The sequence below is a fragment of the Saimiri boliviensis genome, chromosome 2 (assembly GCF_048565385.1).
Source record: "Saimiri boliviensis isolate mSaiBol1 chromosome 2, mSaiBol1.pri, whole genome shotgun sequence".
NCBI classification, from domain to species: Eukaryota; Metazoa; Chordata; class Mammalia; order Primates; family Cebidae; genus Saimiri; species Saimiri boliviensis.
This window is the reverse complement of record NC_133450.1, coordinates 60,588,450-60,615,779: the sequence shown is the minus strand read 5'-3', so window position 1 is coordinate 60,615,779 and position 27,330 is coordinate 60,588,450. Positions and strand designations below refer to the sequence as shown.

Genomic DNA, 27,330 nt, shown 5'->3' with positions numbered 1-27,330 from the left:
AGACTAATGAAGAAAAGAGAGAAGAATCAAATAGATACAATAAAAACAGAAAAGGGGGATATGACCACTGATCCCACAAAAATACAAGCTACCATCAGAGAATACTATAAACATTCTATGCAAATAAACTAGAAAATCTAGAGGAGATTGATAAATTCCTAGACACATACACACTCCTAAGACTAAACCAGGAAGAAGTCAAACCCATGAATAGACCAACAACAAGTTCTGAAACTAAGGCAGTAATTAATAGACTACCAACCAAAAAGAGCCCAGGACCAGATGGATGCACAGCCAAATTCTACCAGAGGTACAAAGAGAAGCTGGCACCATGCCTTCTGAAACCATTCCAAACAGCAGAAAAAGAGGGACTCCTCCCTAACTCATTTTATGAGGCCAGTATCATGCTGATACCAAAACCTGACAGAGACACAGCAAAAAAAGAAAATTTCAGGCCAGTATCACCGATGAATATTAATGTGAAAATCCTTAAAAAAAATACTGGCGGGGCCGGGTGTGGTGGCTCAAGCCTGTAATCCCAGCACTTTGGGAGGCCGAGGCGGGTGGATCACAAGGTCGAGAGATCGAGACCATCCTGGTCAATGTGGTGAAACCCCGTCTCTACTAAAAATACAAAAAATTAGCTGGGCATGGTGGCGTGTGCCTGTAATCCCAGCTACTCAGGAGGCTGAGGCAGGAGAATTGCCAGAACCCAGGAGGCGGAGGTTGCGGTGAGCCGAGATCGCGCCATTGCACTCCAGCCTGGGTAACAAGAGCGAAACTCCGTCTCAAAAAAAAAAAAAAAAAAAAAAAAAAAATACTGGCAAACCAAATCCAGCAGCACAACAAAAAGCTTCAATCAAGTCAGCTTCATCCTTAGGATGCAAGACTGGTTCAACATATGCAAATTAATAAACAGAATCCATCACATAAACAGAACCAATGACAAAAATCACGATTATCTCAATAGATGCAGAAAAAGCCTTCAGTAAAATTCAACATTCCTTTATGCTAAAAACTCTCAGTAAACTAGGTATTAATGGAATATATCTCAAAATAATAAAAGCTATTTATGACAAACCCATAGCCAATATCAGGTTGAATGGGCAAAAGTGCATTTCCTTTGAGAACTGGTGCAAGACAAGGATGCCTCTCTCACCACTCTCATCCAACACAGTGTTGAAAGTTCTGGCCAGGGAAATCAGGCAAGAGAAAAAAAATAAAGGGTATTCATATAGGAAGACAGGAAGTCAAATTGTCTTTTCTTGCAGATGATATGATTGTATATTTAGAAAACCCCATTGTCTCAGCCCTAAAACTCCTGAAGCTGATAAGCAACTCGGCAAAGTCTTAGGATATAAAATCAATGTACAAAAATTACAAGCATTCCTATACACTAATAACAGACAAACAGATCCAAATCATGAGTGAACTCCCATTCACAATTGCTACAAAGATAATAAAATACTTAGGAATATAACTTACAAGGGATGTGAAAGACCTCTTCAAGGAGAACTACAAACCACTGCTCAAGGAAATAAGAGAGGATACAAACAAATGGAAAAACATTCCATGCTCATGGATAGGAAAAATCAGTATTATGAAAATGTCCATATTGCCCAAAGTAATTTATAGATTCAATGCTATTCCCATCAAGCTACCAGTAACTTTCTTCACAGAATTAGAAAAAAAAAAACTACTTTAAATTTCATATGGAACCAAAAAAGAGCCTGTTTAGCCAAGACAATCCTTAAGCAAAAAGAACAAAGCTGGAAGCATCACACTACCTGACTTCAAACTATACTACAAGCCTTCAGTAGCCAAAACAGCATGGTACTGGTACCAAAACAGATATACAGAACAATGGAACAGAACAGAGGCCTCAGAAATAACACCACACATCTACAACCATCTGCTCTTCAACAAACCTGATAAAAACAACAATGGGGAAAGAAAACAAACTGGGTCCCTTCCTTACACCTTACACAAAAATTAACTCAAGATGGATTAAAGACTTAAATGTAACACCTAAAACTCTAAAAGAAAACCTAGGCAATACCATTCAGGACATAGGCATGGGCAAAGACTTCATAACTAAGACACCAAAAGCAATGGCAACAAAAGCCAAATGGACAAATGGGATCTAATTAAACTAAAGAGCTTTTGCACAGCAAAAGAAACTATCATAAGAGTGAAGAGGCAACCTACAGAATGGAAGAAAAGTTTTGCAATCTGTTCAAGTGACAAAGGTCTAATATCCAGAATCTACAAGGAACTTAAACAAATTTACAAGAAAATAAAAAAACCCAACAAAAAGTAGACAAAGAATGTGAACATACACTTCTCAAAAGAAGACATTTATGCAGCCAACAAACATGAAAAAAGCTCATCATCACTGGTCACTAGAGAAATGCAAATCAAAATCACAGTCAGATACTATCTCATGCCAGTTAGAATGATGATCATTAAAAAGTCAGGAAACAGATGCTGATGAGAATATGTAGAAATAGCAATACTTTTACACTGCTGGTCGGAGTGTAAATTAGTTCGACCATTATGAAAGACAGTGTGGCAATTCCACAAGGATCTACAATCATAAATATCATTTGACCCAGCAATCTCATTACTGGCTATATACCTAAAGGATTACAAATCATCCTACTATAAAGGCATGTATGTTTATTGCAGCGCTATTTACAATAGCAAAGACTTGGAAACAACCCAAATGCCCATTGATGACAGACTGATAAAGAAAATGTGGCACATTTGCACCATGGAATACTATGCAGCCCTAAAAAATAACATGTTTAGGCCAGGCACCGTGGCTCACACCAGTAATCCTAGCACTTGGGGAGGCCAAGGCAGGCAGATCACCTGAGATCAGGAGCTCACAACCAGCCTGGCCAACATGGTAAAACCCCATCTCTACTAAAAATACAAAAATTAGCGAGGTATGGTGACAGATGTCTGTAATCCCAGCTACTTAGGCGGCTGAGGCAGGAGAATCGCTTGAATGCAGGAGGTGGAGGTTGCCGTGATCCAAGATCACGCCATTGCACTCCAGCCTGGGTGACGAGCAAAACTCCGTCTCAAAAAAAAGAATAAGTTCATGTCCTTTGCAGGGACATGGATGAAGCTGGAAACCGTCATTCTCAGCAAACTAACACAGGAACAGAAAACCAAACACCACATGTTTTCACTCATAAGTGGGAGTTGAACAATGAGAACACATGGACACAGAGAGGGGAACATCACACACAGGGGCCTGTCAGGGGAGTGGAAGTTAGGGGAAGGATAGCATTAGGAGAAATACCTAATGTAGATGACGGGTTGATAGGTGCAAGAAACCACCATGGCACAGGCATAGCTATGTAACAACCCTGCACGTTCTGCACATGTATCTCAGAACTTAAAATAATATTTTTAAAATGATTTAATTATAAACTGCAAGTAAAAACAGGAGTAAACATGATTACATACATATTTTATACCAATTCAAAACAAATTTTCTATTAAAAGAAAAGCAACAAAATGAAAACTGTATTATGCACAAAGGAAAACTGCACTATGTACAAAGTTTAATATACAATACAATAAGACAGTATATCCCTTGAAGCCAGGAGTTCAAGAACAACCTAGGTAACAAAGTGAGAGCCAAAAAAAAAAAAAAAAAAAAAAAAAAAAAAAAAAAAAAGATAAGAAAGAAAAATTAGCTGGCTGGGGCAGCACAGCCCTGTACTCTTAGCTATTTGGGAGGCAGAGGTGGGAGGATCGCATGAGTCCAGGAGGTCAAGTCTGCAGTGAGCCACTACTACGTCACTGCACCCTAGACAAGGTGATAGAGTGAGACTCGGTCTCTATAAATAAGTAAATAAAAGATACTACAAGAATATCTGTGAATAGTTTTCTGTGCAAAAAGTACAAAGGATATAAAGAAGAGATGCAAGGTGGTAAGCAAGGCTTTAGAAATTGATAATATAACTAATATTTAGGAAATGCAAGTAAAACAATTTTAAATTGTCATTTACACCTGTTACCCACACCATTAGGGTGTAGGCAACGATATTTCATTTACTGATGGCACTGAAAATCGATTCATTGTCTTTCAAGAACTGTCTGATATATTACAAGCAATTTTCTTTTCTGAAAATGTATTTCAAATAATAATTTCAAAAATGACATCTAAAATCATTCTTACCTTGCTTGAGAATTTTGGTGATCTATATTTAACAAGGCCGTAAAATCCTCGATAGCTGCAAACCAGTTTTCATTTTCATAATAAAACAGCCCACGTTTCAATAATGCATCTGTTCTTTTGGGATCATAAAAAATACACTACAGAGACAGGAGGAGGTACATAAACATCACAAAATGAATTAATTAATAAAATTAGTATATAGTCACATCAGTGATGTAAAACTGTGTTTTTAACTTCAGGTTAATAAAAGCAAATCATTTGAAGATGCTAAGTTTTTCAGAATTGTATCTAAAGAACATATCTTTAGGGGATGTTTTTCCATCATCAAATTCTAGAGACAATATTTTCTCAGAGAGAGGGAAAAAAAAAAAAAAAAAAGCATATACAAGAAGCCCAAGCTTCTGCCCAAGCTTCTGCCCTCTGAAATTTTTTCTGATAAAAACACGTAAGTGAATTGTTCAACTAGAGTGGAGTTCATTGGATCTATCACAGCATTTTATTCTAATTAAAGATTTAACATATTAGATTACAACAAGACTGATTCAATCAAATAAAATATAGATTAGCCATTAAAGCGGAGAAGAGAATTGAATTGGTATTGGCATGCCTCATTCATTTTACATTGACATGCAAAGTAATAGAGGGAACAGACTAAGTCATGTATCAGTTATTAAGCTCTTCACCTATTATTTGTTAGTAGAAAAGAATTGAAGCTAAAAGGAGGTGAGCAAGTATTTTTAAAATAGAAAAAAACAAAAATCCTTAAGGTTTCAAAATTTGTTTGACCTCAGTCTGCTGCATTACTCTATTTCTAGACTATTGGTGCAGGATAGTGGAAATGAAGAGAATAGATAATCTAACAATTTAAGCATCTTCAAAAGAGCTTTTTCATCATTTCTAGGCCAGAAGTTAACAAAACATATAATATTCTCCTCAAGCAGAAAAGTGTTAAATGTATGTCATGGATTAATAAATAGGGCAGTTGGGAACATGGAAAATTAAATAATTTAAATAATTGCTTCTAAATTCTTAACTGCAGTAAGGAGTAAGAATTTCGAGTTTAAAGTCAGGAGATCAGAGTTAGAATTGTACTGCAATCAGGGGAATACTTTGCCTTGACTATGGTTCAGGTAAAAGTTCGTTTCCTCAATTCTCTGACATCTCCTAAACATAAGTTACTCTTCTATCATCTTTATTTCCTTCATAGCACTTATCATAATTTGTAACAGTACCTTAGTAAATAAATATTTGCAAGTGAGCAAATGAATAAATGAATAAACAAATAAATGAAACAGTTAGCAGTTTTTTTGAGAGCAGATAGGTTCCCTGCAGAAAAGAATCAGCTATTCAATAGTTAAAAAGTAGAAAATACTTTTTTTTAATGTTTAATAGTAAGAAGCAATTTTTTTTTTTTTTTTTTTTTTTTTTTGAGACAGAGTCTCACTCTGTCCCCAGGCGCCAAGCTGGAGTGCAGTGGCACAATCTCGGCTCACTGCAACCTCTGCCTCCCGGGTTCAAGCAATTCTCCTGCCTCAGCCTCCCGAGTAGCTGGGACTACAGGCGTACGCCACCATGTCCAGCTAATTTTTGTATTTTTAGTAGAAGACAGGGTTTCACCATGTTGGCCAGGCTGGTCTTAATCTTTTGACCTCGTGATCCGCCCGCCTCGGCCTCCCAAAGTGCTGGGATTACAGGCTTGAGCCACCGTGCCCAGCCAAGAAGCAATTTTTAAAGGCTTCTTTAATCACTGTATCATGGCTCCAGAGGAGACAGCTGGAAAAGCTGGGTCCCCCTAAGCATTATCTCAATGCCCAATTCTGATGTAAATTCATTCAGCCACCAATGTTTTAAAATAATTAACATAGTGTTACTGTTAATTCCAGTAATGAAAACTCTAACTTCTAACCTATAATAAATTAATTTTGATTACATAATATATACAAAAAGACCTCCAAAAACTTGCTGTACTATTTGCATGAGAATATCACAATCTAAACTATACAAATGGCAAAAATTATATGTGATAAAGCTTACTTTAGAAAAGTCATCAATGGCCAGTACTTTGTTTGCTATTTCATACATCTCACCCCTCCTGAAATAGATATCAGCATCTGTGGGTCTGCATTTAATTGCCTGGGTATAGTTTAGAATTGCCAACGTTACATCTTTTTTTCCTCTGTAAATTTCTGCCTTTGATAAATATGCCTCTAAAGAAGATTAAAAAGATAAAATTTGGTGTTATAATCCTTTCATTCACTATGAAATTTTTAAAAGATTAATCCCTCTCCCTCCAAAAATGAAGCCAAAATAATTTTTCTCTATTATATTTTCTTAACTAATTTATTTTATTTTATTTTTTAGGCAGGATCTCCTTCTGTCACCCAGGCTGGAGTGCAGTGGCACAATCATGGCTCACTGCAGCCTCGACCTCCAGGGCTCAAGCAATCCTCCCACATCAGCCTCCTATGTAGCTGGGACTACAGATGCATGCCACCACACCCATCTAATTTTTGTATTTTTTTTATAGAGACAGGGGTTCATCATGTTGCCCAGGCTGGCCTCGAACTCCTAGGCTCATGACATCTGCCCACCTCAGCCTCCCAAAGTGCTGGGTTTACAGGTGTGAGGCACCATACCTAAGCCCATTTCATTTAATTTTTATTTCAACAATGCCAAATTTGTTCTCAAAGGCTGGATAAATGCTCATTTGTGGTTAAAGGTACTTTCAATTTGAAATTACCTTTTGCCTTTCCATGTGTCTAACATGTTTTTTCATAATACCTTAATCATGATAGTAAAAAGTGAGATTGTGATAACACAAAACCTAACAGACTTTTAGCAGAAATCAACACAGGTCAAAAATCATTTATTAAGCTCATGTTTTACTTTATGTGTATGTTGTAGGTGCTGGGGCTACACAGATGAATATCACATTTTCATATTCCTAGAAAGTTCCATGTCTAGTGCTTCAAGTTGGTTGCAGGATAGCACATAAGGGCAAAGGTATAGATTTCATACAAGCAAGAAATCCTAGGTATACAATAACTCTGACTCAGACAGGTGTGATCAAATCACACAAATCAAAGAGATATTTGTAAATTACTTCTATAACAATTTTAATTTCATATTCTTCAGTTGTGAGATAAGCAGTAAGGAATCAATTTACTGCAATATATATCAAGGACAATAATCTTTCAAACCATGATAAATATTTTAAAAACACTAAAGAATTGTATGAGCCCTGGATTCACAACAACAAGAGTAAAAAATTTAATTGAGGAAAGTCAATTTCAGGATGTATATCTAGTGATTTATATATCTTTATAGTACCAACAAATGGCAAGGCTGAGGTCAAAATCTGTATAATATAACTGTCACTACAGACGACCCACCTGTATTATTTTTATTATATTTATGTATATAATTCAAGTCATCCAAAGCTTCATTAATTTTGTCTTGGAAAAGATAAATTAAATGTCGGTGCCAATAGGCATTGAGAAACAATGGTTCCAAGAGCATTGCCTAGAAAATATATGTATAAATTCAGTTAAAGTTAATTTGCTAAAGGAGGATATCCTATCAAGTAGATTTTCAAACACGATTGAAAATCCCAGTGGCTTTGTATGTATACAACATAAAATAAAACCTCCCAATCCGACAAACTAAAATCTTGTTTTTAATATTATTTGAAAATGCAAATAATCATACTGTTATAATTCCACATGCTATACTATAAACATCCATTGTTCAAAATTTCAGCAAATTACTGTATAATTAAAAGCAAGTGTAAATGGTGAATATTACTATTTTGGTTAAATAAAACTTACTTTCTGTAGATCATTCATGGCACTCTGCAACTTTCCCAGTTTCCTATAAATAGCTCCACGCCTACAATATGCAAATGCAGGATATTCTGTCTTATTATTTATTTCTTCAGTCAAAATCTTCACTTCAGATTCGTAATGTTTAATGACCTCTGGTGGAAGACTGGACTCCACATCATCATTTAATTTTAGTTTTGGTGGTTCTATTACTATTTCAGGTGGGTCTTCAAGAACAGATATTTTATCAACTTTCTCTTTTATAGGTGTACGCTGATATTTGTGTTCAATGAGCATATCAAGAGCCCATGTCCGAGGATCACTATTTTCTGGAATTCCTCCCTTCATTTGGACGAATTTTTCAAAATTTAAATACAAAGGTAAGCTGGGGCACCGTATTTGACGTTCATATAATGGAACTTTGAACAAATATTTCTTCTGTTCAGGAAGTATTCCATGAGATTCTGATCTAGTTTTTAAAAGAGTGATTTTTTTTTAATTACAGAAATACAATCATCTTTCTAATCAGTAAATCAACTCAGCCGCACACATAACTACTACTTCTATTATCAAAACAAAATTGCATGCTAATTTTATGCACAAGTTCTCCTCATTTAATAAAATGGCAACACTGTATGAAGAATCTCTGTCAAGTTTATAAAAGCAAAAGACTGTTTTTAAAGATGTAGCCTCCTTAGAGTACTGAAAAAAATGGGGTCAATGCACCTTTCGGGAATTATAATGGAGAATTAGGAAAGCATGAAATGTGAGGGGAAAAAAATGCCATTCAAGAGATTAAAGAGGACGTGAACTTCAGGCAGCGGGAAGAAGGCAGGAGTTGACTACACCACAGACTGTCCACTAAACATCCCAGTTTTACCCTTCTCTAGTAAGTAGGCTTTTAAATTAAATAATACCTAATATATGCTTTCAAATGCTGTAAGTCTAGGATTAGCCTTCTCAAATTCTTCTTTGTTGACACAGTCTTCATTGAGTAACATGTGCCATATGGCTGGTACTATACTAGCCGTAGGAAATAAGAATAAACTCACTCTAAGGGAAGAAAAAGAATTTACCCTATCACTTCATATTTACTGAGTATGTACCACGAGAAATACTAAATATTAGGAGAATAAAGGTAAGAAAAGTCCATTTCCTTCCCTTTCCTTATTTTCATAAATTCTCCATTCCTTTCCACATTCTAGTGCCAACCACCGTCATCTATTTTTCTTAGAGTAGAATAATTTCTTAATTCCCTGCTTCTACTTTTGCACTTTGTCTAATTCGTTCTCTGCATGACAGCCAGGCATAATTTTTGTTTTTGTTTTACAAATGTAAACAAGATCGCATTGCTCCTCCAAGAGCTTCCCCTAATAAGTATGCAAATCAAGCTCTTCACCACAGTCTGTAAGACCCCACATGATCAGGTGCCAGCATAGATCTCTGACACCACTACTGTACCCCACATTTTCTACATCATCCTTGAGCAAGTCTCAAGACCATTGCTTTTTTCAGCCCTTCTGACTGGATGGCTCCTTCTCAATTCATATTTCTGACCAAATTACCTTTAGAAAGGCGTTCTGTGCCAGATACGTTTTGTTTGCACCTCCACATTCATTTCTAACCTTCTCATCTTGCTCCCTGTCCCAGAAAACTGATCTGTACAGGCTATAGCCATAGGATCCCATGGTCTCTGTCTTCTCATAAAGTTCGTCCAATTAGGAACCCCAACAGAGGGAAGGAGGAGAGTGAAGTCAAGGTGTTTATTCCTCTGGCTTCCTCATGAAGAGTCTCCTCAAACTAGCTAGGATCCTTGAACAAAGATCACTACTGATTTCAAGAAAATCATTTCTATACAACTCTTTTCTTTCAGGTTCTAGTCATTACTCCCTTTTATTTTATTTTATTTTATTTTTTTTTTGTCCTCTCAAACTTAAGAGTAGAAAATGGCTTTACCTTTTTAGCCCCAGGATACTGCATTATCATTTCTGATTTCCTTGTACTTCGACATTTTCATAAATTTCTCCTTTACCATAACCTCTCAGAATTATCCTAAGATGAGTGCTGTTTACTACTGGGATCTTGACTGATAAAGTAATTAGTACCAGAGATGAACTCAGGAAACACACACACACATACACACACACACACACACACACACACACACACACACACAAAGTATTCTAGGATAACTTCCTTGCCAGGTTAAAATAGGACACAAGTAATCCACAGCATGTGGTGATATAAAAACTTGTCATATATCACCAGTGTTAGCAGAGAATGATGTTCAGGTAGAAGGCCAGGCATTGGGAGATCAAGGAGCTTTAAGTCATTAGGACAATGATAATGATTACAAAAATTGTGTGTTCAGTTGACTACTTCTTTCAGACCAAAGAGTAGTTGCAGTACCTATTAAGTATCCTCTAAACTTTGTGCACCAAGGTAATGAAGCTACTAGACAAGCAGCAGAAAACTGAAATACGGGATGTTAACATACAAGGAGATGTGAATGAGAGTGAGAATTTTAAATCTCCAATTTCCACTTATCTTCCCTTAACAGAGGAGACTGGCTGAGGAATTGTCAGATCTCCCATCTGAGACACTCAGTCCTTTCCTGTATAAGCTTCTTTCAGTGACTACACTGTGACATTGCCTCATATACTGTAATGGACCTACCTCAAGCAGACCCTAAAATCACTCAGCTGTGACTCCCCGAGCCTCTCACGGAGCCACAGCCATTACAGTCCCTCAGCATCCCACATACCTCCTCCACGGAGGTAACCTTGGGTTGGTGGCTACTGGCCTCAGCACACACAGCCTTAGCTAGAACACCTGGGAATACTCTAAGCGAAGGGTTTTCAAACTTCAGCATGCATCAGAGTTACCCAAAGTCTTGTTCAAAATACAGATTTTTAGGCTCTACCCCCAGGGTCTCTTGTTCGGTAGACCTAGGGTGGAGTTCCAGAACATGCACCTCTAACAAGTTCCCAAGTAACGCTAATGCATGAATTACACTATAAGAGCCATTGCCATAGAGAAATCAGTTCTAAGGTTCAGGAAATAAGAATTTATCTGCAATATGGAATGTGCGTAGTCAAGTCCTAACCCTTGAAAAGGCCAAAGAATGCATAGGCGAGGGGGCAAAATATCCTTGAAAAGCCTTGTGGGTGCTGACCTCAGACCAGGAAAAGAATGACAGTGGGGGAAAGGGAGCAAAGAAATTTGTTTCACTGATTCCAGTGAAAATAATAGAACCCTGAAGTGGCAAAACCCAGTTTTACTGCTACAGATGTGGTACATACTCTGACATAATAAGCAATAGAGACAGAATGGTAGTTAACAGGATTTTAACTCTCAAGGATCTGTGGCAACTAAATGCCTAAAGGTCCTTAGAGATGAGATAAATGGGCAGCCTCCTTGGATGTTCTTTGGCTTACATAGGGGGGAAACTTACAGGTATTCTGTTACAAACCTAAGCAGTTATAGTGGGGGTTCACAATCCTCTACCCAGCTCTCAGACCCCAGCCAGTTCGTAGTCCAAAACCTCTCTTAACAGGAAAGTCGGACAAAGTCCCACTGAGGAAGAATCCTGCATTGTAGCTTAGGTATCCACAGCGAATCTTCCCTGAAATTTTCCAAAGGTTTGAGAAAGAAGAATGCTCAAACTTTCCAGGGGTCATTAGATCCTGGCTCTCTCTTCATGCTAATCCACAGATACCCACTACAAATGCCACTGACACTTATCAATCAAATTAGGGAATTGTGAAAGTCAAGTGATAGAAAGAACCTTGGCCTGGGGCCATTTAACAGTGAATCTAATGAGACATAGACCCAGTTTTTAAAAATAATTTCCCTAGTCCCAGCATGTGTAGTGGGAGTAAATACATGTAATAACTGAATAAACTGTAGACTGAGGCAGATAATGGTAGTAAGGGCCAACTAGAGATCTCTACAACTGTACTCATTCCATCTCACACCACTATCCACCAAGATAGCAGACAAAAAGCAATACCAGAGCACCAGGGAAATTACACATTAGTGGCACCATCAGAGACTTGTAAGACGTAGGGGGCAATTCCCACCATATCTCCATTTTACTTTCCTGTTTCACCAGTGTAAAACCAAGATAGCTTGTAGAGAGCGACTATAAATTATCACAAATTTAATTACAGCTTTAGTTCCAGATGTGGTATATTTACCGAAGCAATGAACATACCTCCTGGCACCTGGCTTGCAGCTGTGGACCTGACATGCTTTCTTTTCCATTCCCCTAGTTTAGGAGAATCTGATGAAGTTTACATTTACATGGCAGGGACAAGCCTCTCTCCCTCCCTCTCTCTGTCTATACACATATATCTCCCATATACAACCCATAAGCAAATCCTGTTGTCCCTTTTTCTAAAATCTATCTCGAATCTAACCACTTTCCAGCATTTTGCTTGCTATCATCCCAGATCAAGAAACGATTTCTCACTCAGATTATTTCAATAGCTTTCTAACTGGTCTTTCTGCTTCACTACAATCGATTTATTTTTTATAAGTAACCAGAGTGAACTTCTGGAACATAAACTAGATCATGTCAACTCACTGCTCCCAACTCTCAATGTTTCCTTTTGTATTAAGAATCCAGTCATTGCCATAACCTATAAACATCAGTACCCCATCCTCAAGTCCACAATGATTTCTTGGCACTCTTATGAATAATTTCAAACTTACTCTGGCCTATAAGGTACCATGTGATATTATCCCTGACCACTTCCTCAATCTCGCATCTTACCACTCTGCACTCACTCTGGTCCAGCCACACTGACTTTTATGCTGTCCCTCAAAAGCAACAAGCATGTCTAACTCAAGGCCTTTGCACTTTCTGTGGCCACTTCAGATATTCAAACACCTCACTCCCTCATTCCATTCAGTTCTACCCTCAAATATCACTACCTTATAGAGGCTCCTGGCCACTCTGTCTAAAAGAGTAACCTTTGTTACACTGATTTATTTTCTTCATTACATTTATCACTTCCTAACGTTATTTGTTTACCTCTCTACTCTCTCTCCCACTAGAATATAAGCTCTATGAGGACAGGAAGTTTGCTGATCTTGTTCATTGTCCTATGCTCCTTGTCTAAAATGGTACCTGCTATGTAGTAGGTGCTCAATAAGTGTATGTTGCAGAAATGAATGGCTGAAATTATTCATTCATCAAATTGTTGCTGAGTTCCTACTATGTGCCATAATTTAATTGGAGTAATCATATTTAACTATAGTTCCTCCAACACTTCCCTTTAAGCTAATAAACTTTACCTTCATTAAAAATAGAGGAGTTACCTGACTCGAACACCTGCCTCATTTTCTTATAAACAAATATACACTCCAGGGATGGAAGACACTTCCTTCATAGAACGCACAACACTTCTTCCCTGGGAGTTCTGTCATATCACTTGTGTTCTACATCCCATCCACTTTTGCCTTCTCAGAGGCTTCACTCTTTCAATATCCTGACTTTTCTGTATCGTCTAAAACTGTGATGAGTACTCTGAAATTTTACTAGGCAGAGAAACTGCGGAAAGGATACTAACGAGGCACAAGTGAGGAGGAAACTCCACATAAAAGAGAGTTGAATGAGGGGATCCTCTAAATCTAAGTTTGAAGCTATACATATCCCAGACTACTCCTGAACCACCCCCTAATCCCTTCACATTATTCCAAAAAGAATCACTGCCATAGTTTGATGTATATAATTTCAAGATTTCTTTATAGATATACAAGCACTATGATACACACATACATGCATATACATATAGCTTTGTTAAAATATATTCCCACATAAACATCCAAAAATATGTTAATTGTGACTTATTTCTCAATGGTAGCATTGCTGTATTTTCTAAGTTTTTACAATGACTGTATTATTTTTACTATCAAATATTAATAAGTATACCATTTTTAAGGAAACAAGCAAGATCTTGTTAGGCAACTTTCTAGAAGGATGTAAAAAGCAAATGCAGACAGTGGATGAACTTTTATGAGGAAGAGATATAGTCCAAGATCACTGAAATTAAATAGTACAAAGAAAAGGAACATAAGAAGAGGGGACTTGCTGTTTACCTCGACCCCAAAAGGTAAATATTTCTTCCTGTACTACAACTTTAGATCATGTTTTCATAGCCATGAATATGGTTCATGGTTTTTCAGTTGGAGGAACCACAGTAAATTAACATGCTAGCTACAACAGTCTAAGAAAGTCAAACCTTTGGGTTAGAACGTGTGTACATACAATTAATCTGAGATGAGATGTAAGACAATTTGAGAAAACAGAAATTTTGTACAGTTTAAATGTTTTGCTCAAAGTATTCTGTGTGTATAAAAATAGGGATGATATTACTAACCAAATCAAAGGATGTTTGAACTGGACGTGACCTCATGACCTCACAAATCATGTGGATAGGCAATTCATCTTGCAGATGAGGAAACAAATATTCAAGGAAATTAAGTAGCTTGGCCTAGTCACTGGGGATCCAGTGAATGGAGGTTGGGATATAAATCTATACAAATTCCCAATCCAGAGTTCTTGCCCCTAGAACATCACTGCTGCCAGCTCTTAGAGAAGCAGAGTAATAAATGAAACTCAAAACAGGCCTGATGGCCAGGTGCAGTGGTTCATGCTTGTAATCTCAGCACTTTGGGAGGCCAAGGCGGGTGATTTGCTTGAGACCAGAAGTTCAAGACCAGCCTGGGCAACATGGTGAAACCCTGTCTGTACCAAAAAAGATACAAAAATTAGCCACACGTGGTGGCACCCACCTGTAGGCCCAGCTACTTGAGAGGCTGAAGTGGGAGAATCCCTTAAGCCCGGGAGGCAGAGGTTGCAGTGACCTGAGATCACACCATTGCACTCCAGTCTGGGTAATGGAAGTGAAACCATGTCTCCAAAAACAAACAAACAAATAAAAAAAAGTGGAAGAGCAAAACAACTAAGAAAAATATAACAACTCCTGCTTGGGGGAAAATAAGTTCTGCTTCTCTGAGGAATGCAGCAGCACAAATGGGCCAAGAAAACCAGGTCTGAGACCACAGGTTCACTTGCAGGAACGGAGCAAGTGAGTCAAGACTAAGGATAATTATTCTAGAAAGGGGCACAGGAAGATGCATTCAGAGGGATAGGAATGCCATTAGCAAACAAGCTAGTAGCCTGGATCTCAGATGAAGAATGTTACTCAGTCCTATAAGGCAGATCAAGAGGCTAGCAATTGACAAAAGCCCATGTAGGAGGTAAGGCAATGAGTATAAGGGAGTCAAGGGAGCCAAGAGTCATTGGTAGGAAGAGCTCACTGTGGGTCAGCAAGCTACTGGGGAAGGTCCCCTCTACTCTCTCAGGCTGGTCTGTCGACACTGAGCTCAGAGACCAAAGCAGAGAGAAACTTCTAGAGAAACAGTGAAGCTGTAAAGTTGTTGCAGACTTTGGCATCCTGTCATGACCTAGCTAAGGAGGGAAGCAAAAGGGCTAAGGGGATAAAAGGAAGTGCATGAATCTAGGTGAGGTGACTCCAGTGGCCTTCTGCAGGAGTGACTTTTTACAGTCACAATTTGATTTGATACATAAGAACATATGCAGTCTGCTGCTTCTCACCATTAAGGGAGCCAGCCAAGAATGGGTATGATTAAATAACCTTCATGGTTGGACATAAAATGGAAAAAAGCAAATCTGTGAATTACCAAATTCAGATTAGTGGGAAACGGCTGGGCATGGTGGGTCACACCTGTAATCCCACCTACTCAGAGGATAAGTCGTGAGAATCACTTGAGCTGGGAGGCGGAGATTGCAGTGACCCGAGATGATGCCACTGCACCCCAGCCTGGGTGACAGAGTGAGACTCTGTCTCAAACAAAACAAAACAAAACAAAACAAAACAAAACAAAACAAAAGATTAGTGGGAAAAAGGTCTCAAATTATAGGAATAAAATTGTTTTTCAAGTTGCTCTATAATTGCTAGTTTTGAACTGACAATTCGTATCTGCATTTATATGTCGTAAATTAGTTTGAATTAAGATTTTTTTAAAAGGTAGGAAAGCTGTAGTAACATACTGTCTTAGATGAATACTCCCACAGTTTGTTTTAATGCCTTCACCAAAAGTTTCATCCAATGACTCCTGTTGCACCCATTGGCAGCATATACAAATTTCAAATTGAGGTATTAAAAGGCAACTAAATCTCTTTAAATGGTAAAACTTTATATGGTAAATGGTAAAAGGTCAGTAAGAAGGCCACAGCCCAGAGAAGCATCATTTGATCAGTTTATATCCTTTTTTATATATAGAAGTCATTTAGGTTGTGGCCGAAATGGTGCTGTGTGTATTACCCTTTCTAGGATGGTGAAGATTCATAATACTTTAAAATCAGCAAATGTATCAAAAACATATACACAAACTTCTGGTTCTGATCTAAAACATTTGTCAGCTTGGAAACCTACCTGAAGTCTTCCAAAGATGAACTAACAAAAAAATTCCCAGATACTGTATTTGTGGCAGGGTAAACTTAAGCATAAACAATATAAAGAGAACACGAGACATGAATGCATTCTTCACTATGGTTGGCCTCTGTTCCACTCTATCACTCACACTTATAAAATATTATGTCCCAGTCTTCTTAGGGACAATAAGTCACCATTTCAAGAGATAATTAACCCTTTTGCAGAGAGCAAGTCTTTATAACAACAAAGTGAACAAATATTTTTTATTCTCATCATCAGGAAAGTCTTTTCAAAAAAACGCAAGTTTAATAAATTCTGTGATATCTGGATATATCTAAAAAGAAATAACGAGAGCTTCATGGAAACTATTTTGCACAATACTTTTGTTTTAAGAAAATTATGTCCTGAACACTTAATCATGAACACATTTGGAATTTCAGTGGTTATTATTGCAGGTCCCCACATAATTTTAAATATACTGACTACTATTACTTCAAGTAAGGAAAAAAAATATTTCTGTGTTGATTCCTAAATAAGAGCTTAAAATATAAAAAACTATCTAGATTTATAACTCAATTCAATCATTTAAAATTTAAAAATACTTAAATATTAGCAATCTATTTTAAATGGGTAGCATTTGTTTGGAGCAGGAGTTGTTTTTTGTTACTAAATCACTTCAAATAACTTGTTTGGGCTTTTTTTTTTTTCTGGAAGATTTCATTTAGCCATCAAATTGATTTATTCTTACTTGATGTTCTTAAATAAGTCCCCTCTTTAAATTATCATTTGAACCATTCACATACTTATACTATAAAATACTTATATATTTTTAAATGAGGGTTTGCCTTTCAAAAAGCTGGGTTCGTATTTTCAGTGCAGAATAAAATAATAACTTCATGGGGTGAGATTATAAAATTAAAATAAAAACCATAATATATTTCTTAAACTATAAAAAATATTGCTTAAACAAGACCTTTCAAGAGATTTTGGAGGCTTAGCTAACTCTTCATACACGAATGTAAGTTTTCGTTGTTTCAATCTTTTCTTCCATTTTATCTTCTTTTTCTTTGGATAAACAATGTAACTAATGCCAGCTTTTTTAGATGCTTCAATGAGAGACAAAGAGAGATTTTTCAAACTGTGTTTTTCGCAAATGTTTTCAAATATGTCGTCTATACTTTCTTTCACAGGGATGGGATGCTCAGTTTTATTTTGCTTAAGGAGCTGGAGCTGACGTTTCAATTCATTTGCTTTCTGAAACACAACCTCTTTTATACTGCTTTGCATATCATTCTTGATTTCCAAAGGAGCTATAATCTCCTCCTTCCTCAAGTCTACAGAAGATTTTGCTCTCTTAATAAGGAAGCAAAGAGGTAGAAAAAACATAAAATCAATTTAGTTTCTATACATTCAAAATCAATTAATTCTGATACTATTAATGTGGTTTGGTCACTTAATTGGAAAATTTTTAAATCAGTATTCTTAAAATTATTCAAAAGTCAGCTGATCAAGTTAATAGTGGGTTAAAGCAAAGTACATATGTCATTTCATTAAGTATATGTAAACACTATAAACTACATATGTATCATGATTTTCTATATTATAATTGAAAGAAAATGTTCTCTACATATCCAAATAATTTACATGCTGTACTTTTATATTTAATGCAAATAAATGGTAGAATGGGCAAAAGCTGTTAAAATGCCTTATTCTGTAAAATCAATTTGGGTTTTCTTTCAAAAGTCCTTTAATGACGCTGAATTTCTATACAATACTGTTCAAATATTCTCTCTAATAACTTTCAATTTAATGTTTATAATTGGAAGTATGGAATCCTAACATATTACAGTATTTACTTTATCTAATTATTAGAGAATCAGATTAATTTTTAATACTATTAAGATTATCACAATAATTACACATTAATACTTGAAATTCTAGTAATACTCATGAATTACAAAAGATAAATTACCTTCAATCCTTTGATATAGCATTCCCTGCCTGTTGAATCGTTGTCAATAAGCTAACTGCATTTCCTTTGGTAATAAACAATAATTTGTTACAGAGATGTGTTTATTTATAGTGAATTTTGGCCCAGACTTCAAACACAGTAGTTTCATACAAGCTAGTTATGTACTTTAAGACATATGCTAAAGTACAATAGAGATATTGACCCTCTGCGACTTACTGTACTCCTCCATCTCAAGAAACTATATACAATTCAATATGTAATTCAACTAGAGAATATAATACAGAAGTATATGCTTTAAAAAAAACCATAAGGTAGTTATTATCGCTAGAAACACAAACATTTCTTCTAGAGAGTAAAACCTGTAAAATTGTAATACCCTTAGTTGTGTAGGTTGTGCACTGAAGCATTTTTGGACACTTTCCAGTGATGCAGATTTTCTTAGTAAGAAACACTGTGAAATAATCAAATGAGAAACATACATTAGCCACAGATGCTATTTGTTAAGCTAAAATATATAATACTTGGGTAATAACTGTTTAGGTAAATTATTGAAATTCAGAAATACCAATTAAAATACAAACACTGAGTTTGACATCATTGACTTCACATAGAGGAACAGACCTTAAAATCTATCAATTAATGTAGAAAAGCGTTATAATAATAAAAACTATCTTAATTTTTAAAATTCAACTTGATATAACAAACACCAAGTACCTACTATGTGCAAGGTAGCATAGTGCAAAGTTTCCCAGCTGGTGTAGGTGGTACTGGTATGTGTGAATATATGATAAGATATGCTGAGCCATGAATCCCCTTAACCCTGGGGCTACATTAGTGGGAGTCCCTGGACAGTCACCTCTAATCATGAGCAATCTCAACCTTTTAGTTCAGGAAACCAAAATAGTATTACCACTTACTATAATCATACCCAGACTGGTGTTGTTATATTAAAAAAGTTAGAAAACACTACTAAATTAAGTAGAAAGTACAAAGAAAATGGTATGTTCCTGGCCAAGCATGGTGGTTCATGCCTGTAATCCTAGCACTTTGGGAGGTCAAGGTGGGCAGATCTCAAGGTCAAGAGATCGAGACCATCCTGGCCAACATGGTGAAACCCCGTCTCTACTAAAAATACAAAAATTAGCTGTGGGTGGAGGTGCATGCCTGTGGTTCCAGCTACTTGGGAGGCTGAGGCAGGAGAATCGCTTAAACCTGGGAGGCAGAGCTTGCAGAGAGCCGAGATCATGTCACTGCACTCCAGCCTGGTGACAGAGTGAGATTCCATCTCAAAAAAAAAAAAAAAAAAAAAAAAAGAAAGAAAGAAAGAAAGAAAAGAAAGAAAATGGCATGTTCCATGTCCTTAAGCTAATAGCGATGTAAACAGCAGTAAAGAAATAACTAGGCCATGTCCAGGGGCTAACACCTATAATCCCAACACTTTGGGAGGCTGAGGCAGAAGGATCACTTAAGCCCAGGAGTTTTGAGACCAGTCTGGGCAACATAGTGAGACCCCATTTAAAAAATAAAAATAAAAAACAAAATTAGCTGTGTATAGTAGCGTGCATTTGCAGTCCCAGCTATTCAAGAGGCTGAGGTGGACGAATCACTGCATCACTTGAGCCCAGGAGGTGGAGACTGCAGAGAGCCATGGTCTTGCCACTGTACACCAGCCTGGATGATGGAGTAAAATTTGTTCTAAAAAACAAAAAGAGACCATATTAGGCACTAGTGAGAGAAAAATAAAACCATATCTTAATTGTACCCCATATAAATATCAGGTCATTGGATACACTGTAGTTAGTTATACTTAAAGTTGTAAGTATGCATCTGATCACCATTTAAAGCAATCAGTCTTACTCTGCTTCATGGCCAAAAACAGCTTCTCTGTTTAGTTAAAACCTTTGATCATTGAAGACCTAGGCAAGAATGAGTGAAAAAACTAGAAATGTTAGAAAAACTCACAACAAATATCCCGCTATTGATTAGTGAATAACATCTTCTAACAGTCATAAAAACAGCATATTTGAGAAAGTAAAAATTTATCTACAGTAAAGATAGCACTGAATGGTCTGAGCCATTTCTCAGAATGAGGAAGTACCAAGAAAAAAAAAATTTTTTTGAGACCAAGTCTCCCCCTGTTGCCCTCTACCTCCCAGGCTCAAGCGATCTCCCCACCTCAGCCTCCTGAGTAACTGAGATACAGGAACATGCCACCACATCCAACTAATTTTTTGTATTTTTAGTAGAGATGGGGTTTCACCATATAAGCCACGCTAGACTTGAACTCCTGGCCTTAAGCGATCGGCCCATCTCAGACTCCCAAAGTGCAGGGATTACAGGCATGAGCCACCATGCCCAACCCCAAGAAATAATTTCTGGAATTACCATAATTAATATCTGGATTGTAAGCAGATACACTAAACAATCTTAAGAATAAAAATTCTACATACATTAAAATTTGTTCTGCTATATTGATGTAAAGTAAGGACACTGGTTTCAGGTGATAATTTCTCAGTTAAAAGTCTGCTTGCTTGAACACTCTGTGAATAAAAAGATAACAATTTTAAATTATGTTTTGGAATACTTTTTAAAAGTCTATGATGATACTTCATAGTACAACATTATTAACAGAAGAGAAAATATATGAGAGTAGTATAATTCTAGAAAACACCAGAAATGAACAAAATCCAGCTACAGCCTTAGTATTTGGCCAAAACCTGCAATTCAGCTTCAGCGTTGGCATTTAGCAAAATGGTTACTTCTACATTATTTCTGATGTTCTTAATCTTAGGAGTGTTCAATGATCCTATGATCTCATAGGCTAATATTGAATTTATGTCCCATATTAATATGAGGATTATGAACAAGACATATTATCTAGATTTCTTGTCAACAAATGAATATTTATTTTTAAATATAAGCAATCATTCTAATTGTAAACTGGAATGAAATTTTCCTTAAGGGCTTTATACTTTGAATTCTATCTGTTAAGTATGTACATATATTTATTGTAAGAGTAAACTTCCACAATAACTAAGGTTATTAATAAATGTGCTACTTCTCTATCTTGTAATCAGTGGTTTAGATATGAAGAAAACTAGAAGACCAAAATTTGATAGACTGGTGGATTAATGATTAATTAAATCATACTACTACTTTGTTTTATGAAATTGTTAGGTCTCAAACAACTAATGTTAGAAATTTAAAAAATATTTATTGAACAAAAAGTTAGATTTTGAAAAATATTATGTAATTATTACTGATGATGGAGAAAGCTATGGGTAACTTAGGAATCACTAGCATTGAATTTTTGCTAAAAATCCTCTCAAGTTATATTTTCAGCAAGTAGTGATAGCACAATGTAAGGTAAGGCAATTACTGGACATAGTAGGAAGACACTTAGTCACTTTCATCATTATTGTTTAAAGACAAACTAAGATTTTTAAACTATTTTGCCATATGCTTGTACAAGATATTGAAATATGATGGAACAGCAGATATTATACATTTAAATGAATGCTTTTAACAACAATAAGGACAAAAACCTTAGTACCATGCTTTATAGATATAAAAACTGCAGAACTTATTAACAATCAATGATTGCTTATTTTTAAAAAGAACATACATGCTGGAGCCTTGGACACTGCCAAAATAATAGCCAAACTAAGGTGTCTTGAGAGGGCACTTACAGTGTTGCTTAGATGATATCCAATGGAAAAAAAAATCCTCCTACTCTACCCCAAAGATATTGTTGAAATTGGTATGCATGCAATAAAAGCTGAAATGTAAACCGAAATGGAAACGGTGTCTTTAAAAGTCAATGATGACTTCTGCTTCTAATTACGTAACATTAGGAACTCTGCTGAGGACAACCCAGGGCTACACGAAATATGAAAAACAATTGTCAAAATATCAAAGAGCTAACAAGATGAAAAGACGAAAAATCGTAAGTATATTTTTTCTCTTCCTTATAATCTGAGAAAAGACAAGGACCAGAAAAGGTAAGCCTACTATTCAAAGATGCTTTGTTCTCACAATGTTTGCCAAAACAGCTGCAACTCTGATTTGCAGATTTGGCAATTTCTTGGGGCAAGGGTAACAAAAGTCAAAGCCCAGAATCTACCTGAGATGGGGAGCCTTACAATACATCTCAGTTATATATAAACTGGAATATCACAGGGGTACATCCTCAGATTATAAGTGGGTGGAAGTAAATCAACTTTTATGTAGACTTTTAGTCTGGGCTCTATCACAAGGGTGGTCACAGAAATTCAAGTCTTAACTTTAGATTAAAGCTGTCTCTGAATGGTAAAGACCCACATTCTAACAAAAATATCCTTTGGAGGAAGAAAATGCCATTCTAAATCTCAAATGTTTCCTTAACATCATATTTCAGATACAATGGTAAGCAAACATTTAAAGACAGACAGCTACACAAAGAAACAAAACACCATAACATAATAGATTCAGGGAAAAATAGAAATACTAAAAAGAACAATATAAAAAACAAGTTTAATAGTATATTATACATAACTAAAGAGAGAATTTGTGGACCTTACCAATAATATAGGTTGGAAGACATTGTCCTGAATCCAATACCAAGCACAAGAGGAAAAAAGGTAATTAAATTTCCAGAAAATGAAATAGAGAATAAATAGAGACAATATTTAAAGAGATTACTAAAACTTTTCCACAGCTCATGAAAGATGCCAACTACAAACTCAAAGAATTTCAGTATGTGATAAATACAAAGAAATCTGCACCTAGACACATCATAGTGAAACTATAGGAAATGCAAATTAAAAACTTAAAACTAGCCAGGTTTAGGAGAAGCAGAAAATGTATTAGCTTCAAAGTCTTTACATTTTAAGACTTACTTCTCAACAGCAATAATGCATGCCATAAAATAATGAAACATCATTATTGTGTTAAAACCTCTGCCAATATATTGTACTCAGATAAAATATTCCTCAAGAATGAAGTAATATGAAGACATTTTGAAACTAAGGAAAACCAAGGTTTTCACCAACTGCAGATCTCCTACTCTTCCTCTTAAAAGAAATTCCATAAAATACAATTTAGGCAGAGGGTAAATTAATTCCAGATATAAGTGTCTGAGATGCGAGGGGAAAAAAAGAAAAGCCAAATAAAAAGAGAGAGAGAGAGATAAATATAAGGGTAAAATTTAAGGTGTATTACATAAAATAAAAATGTATTTTGGACTTTAAAACTAGAATCTATCAAAGTAAGAGCATAAGTCAAGAAGGTGTAAATGAATTTAAAGGATTCTGAAGTCACTGTATTTTCCTGGAGGAGTATAAAATTATTAATATATATGAGATATTGATAAGTTAAAGATGCATATTCTAAGGAAGCTGCCACAGGAATAAGAAAAACATACCATTGACTCTTGAATAACATGGGTTTGAACTTCATGGTTCAGAAAATCTACTTACATGTAGATTTTCTTCTACCTCTGCCACCCCACAAACAGCAAAACCAACCTCTCTTCTTCCTTTGTCTCAGCCTACTCAGTATAAAGACAACAAAGTGAAGACTTTTATGATCATCTATGTCTACTCAGTTAATAGTAAATATATTTTACTCTTCCTTATAATATCCTTAATACCACTTTCTTTTCTCTTGTTTACTTCATTGTAAAAATACAGTACATAATACATATAACATACAAAATATGTGTTAATTGACTGTTTATGTTATCAGTAATGCTTCCAGTCAACAGTACGTTATTTGTAGTTAAGTTTTTGGAAAGTTTAAAGTTATACATGAATTTTCAACTGTGCAGGGATTGGCACCCCTAACCTCACATTGTTCAAACATCAATTATATGTAACTTTTAAAACAGAAATAATAAAACACAATACACCCAAATAATTGGAAAAAATAAACATACAATGGGTAAGAAAAAGAAAAATAACAATAAAAAGATGTAAATTTTAAATAAGTCCAATTGAAAAAAAAAATCCAAATACATTTGTTTTTATCTAACCTCATGTTGTTTATAAAAGACACATCTAAAATATAAGAATACAGAAAAGTTATGTATAAGGGAACAAATAATAAAGGACAGTTGCTATCCATGCATTAATAATAAAGATAGACTGAGGTAAAAGTGTTTACTAAAATTAAGTAGCTCAGTTCATTACTGAAAGTTTTGACTCACACAGAATGTTTAACAATTCTTCATTTGTATGCATCGAATAACACAGCCCCAAAATATATAACGTAAAAATTGACAATATTACAGGAAAACATAGACAAATCTACACCACAGTGGCAGATTGTTTGTGATTCTGCTCTTTAAAATGGTCCCCAGCATAGTGCTGAAGTGCTGGCTAGTGTTCCTAAGTGCAAGAAGGCTGCAATGTGCATTACAGAGAAAATAAATGTGTTACATAAGCTTCTTTCAGGCGTGAGTTATAGTGCTGTCAGCTATGACTTCAGTGGTAATGAATCAACAATATATATTAAATAAGGTGTCTTTAAATAGAAAACCTCATAAAGCAAGGTTATTTATTGATCAGCTGATGAAAAACCAGAGGCTCACAGGACCCTAGTCTTCTACTTCCATTAGGAGCAACGGTTCAGTATCAACTAATTCGGTGCTTGAGGTGACTTTATGGAACTTAACTACCACAAATAACAAGAATCCACAGTACACATTTATTTTATCTATACCTCATACTAAAATGTAAGCTCCATGATATTAGCAACTTTGATTTTTCATTGCTGCACCTCCAGCAGCTACAACAGTGGCTTGCACATAGAAGTGACTGGCATGTATTTATCTGATGAATAAATGAAAAAATGAAATGTAAAAAGACTTAAGTCGTCATTTTAAACAAGACCATGAAGTTCCAAGTGAGATGAATGAGAACTACAGTGTTCGAATACTTATTATCAACACTGGATGCTGCCTGGCAAGCAATTAAAAAAATAGAATTTTATGCCATATCAAATTGGAATGCAAGAGGCAGAGGAAAATAAATATATATCCATGAATACAAGTCCACTCCAAAATTTACCACCCACAAACCTTTCCAGGAAGAATTAGTCAAAAATATAATAAGGAAAATAAAAATGATTAGAAGAAAGGAAGTTATATAAGACGGAATAAATTGTGGTGAGAAATAAATCAGAAAAACATAGCTAAATCTGTGTAATTATTGTCGCACAGAGTGAACGTTAAAATTATCAGGAATAAAAGTATTTAATGGTCTTAAATTGGCAGATTGCCAATGGGAGTAAAGTGAAACATTCTAAAGTCTTAATCCTTTGTGGAAAGGATACAGATGCTGATTGAATCTTGATGTGCTTAAATATGCTATATATTTTTAATAACCATGAAAATGTAAAATCATGAATATATTATATTCACACTACTCGATTTTATTTTTTTAAAAAGGAAAAACAAAAATATAAATTTAAGAAAAGGAATAAAAAGTGATTTTAAAAAAGGCAACATCAAACAAAAAATACCAGTAACTATAATATATATAGAAACAAGTTAAACTTGCTTTTTAAAAATGTGGGCACTCAGATCTGGGTATCTAAATAGTATTTCCCATTCATCAGAACTAGGAGTCTTTGAAGAGAGGTCCGATGCCTGTTCTGGTGAAATGAAAACGTCAGGTGAGCTTGAGCTCTCTTTTTGTGCCAGAAAATTCCGTTGGATCCTTTTTTCTCCTGTTCATTGGGAGTAGACAACCAGCAGTACTGATTTTCTTTCAGACTCCATGTCTAATAGGTTACTGCATGATCAGCAGTTCTAATTCTTCCTATTCCTACAATTCCACCTCTTTTAAAACAATTTTGCCTGCCCTCAATTCCCTACATTCACACTTTCCTATAAACAGAGATGGAAAAATAGATGCCCATACCTTGTAAACAAACATATAGTTTTAAAAAATTGCACTTATATTACAGACTCCCTACTGTGTCAGTTCAGGTAGAAGTAGACACCTGCAGTATAGGATAAAATAAGAGGGTACAGGAGTAGGCAGAGGGAGCCTTCAGAACATGATGCAGATTTGACATCTGGGAAAGAAGATGAGAGAGGAAGGATTAGGTAGGAAGAGCTTCAGACCATGGAGCAGTTCTATAAAAGATTCAACCAGGCAGATGAAAAGTCCCTGAGCCAAAATTGCCCATGAAAGCAACCACAATCAAACAGGAATGTGTCTGCTCTAGTAACCACCTTGTGCTCAGTCCCTGGCTGAGAGCAGCCCCAAGGAAGTATGGCCTTGGAGCAAATGCCATGTTAGGTCTACGGGACAGCAGCTGGAGGCCGGCAGTCAGGTGTGCCCCTCTCAGCAGATTTTCTTGAAGCAGATGTGAGCATCATATTTTCACGAATGCCACATTGACTTATGAAAATTAATATTCACCAGTCTTTTGCATTAAGGCAATCTTTTAATATACTTTATATTATTAACTTTTCCTTTTTAGTTCATGATATATTTTTCAAAAACAATATGTATTATTTTCTTAAATGAAAAGTTTAGACTGCACTGTAAAAAAGGAAATGAAAATATACATAATCTTCTAAGATTTGAAATATACATACACTTTATGAATTTCAAACAGAAAAATACACATATGTGCAAAGATATATTCAAGTATTTTTAAGTGGAAAAAAAAACAAGATGTAGAATAATATAAATTATAACTCCAAATATGTAAAAGCATTAATTTGCACACACAACTGCATGACATAAATGACAACGAAATGTCTAAATGGATATTTGAAACACATTTAACAATGGCCAACTTCAAGGAGAAGAGAACTGAAGAAGGACAGCATTAAAGATGGGGAATATTCTTTATGTCATATTCATCTTTATTGTTTGA

The 27,330-nt window shown here is 35.7% G+C and overlaps 1 protein-coding gene across 1 annotated transcript in view; it reads right to left on the bottom strand.

The window, feature by feature from the left end:
* The window catches only part of TTC6 (tetratricopeptide repeat domain 6), a 246,572-nt gene that overhangs the window by 80,769 nt on the left and 138,473 nt on the right, over positions 1-27,330 (bottom strand). Inside the window, exons 10-16 of the mRNA XM_074393424.1 lie at positions 20,910-20,999; positions 18,836-18,910; positions 17,461-17,840; positions 8,026-8,488; positions 7,591-7,720; positions 6,233-6,405; positions 4,199-4,335 (exon numbers count right to left, since the gene is read on the bottom strand). Coding sequence (XP_074249525.1) covers positions 4,199-4,335; positions 6,233-6,405; positions 7,591-7,720; positions 8,026-8,488; positions 17,461-17,840; positions 18,836-18,910; positions 20,910-20,999 — 1,448 coding nt within the window. The remainder of the gene's footprint in view (positions 1-4,198; positions 4,336-6,232; positions 6,406-7,590; positions 7,721-8,025; positions 8,489-17,460; positions 17,841-18,835; positions 18,911-20,909; positions 21,000-27,330) is intronic.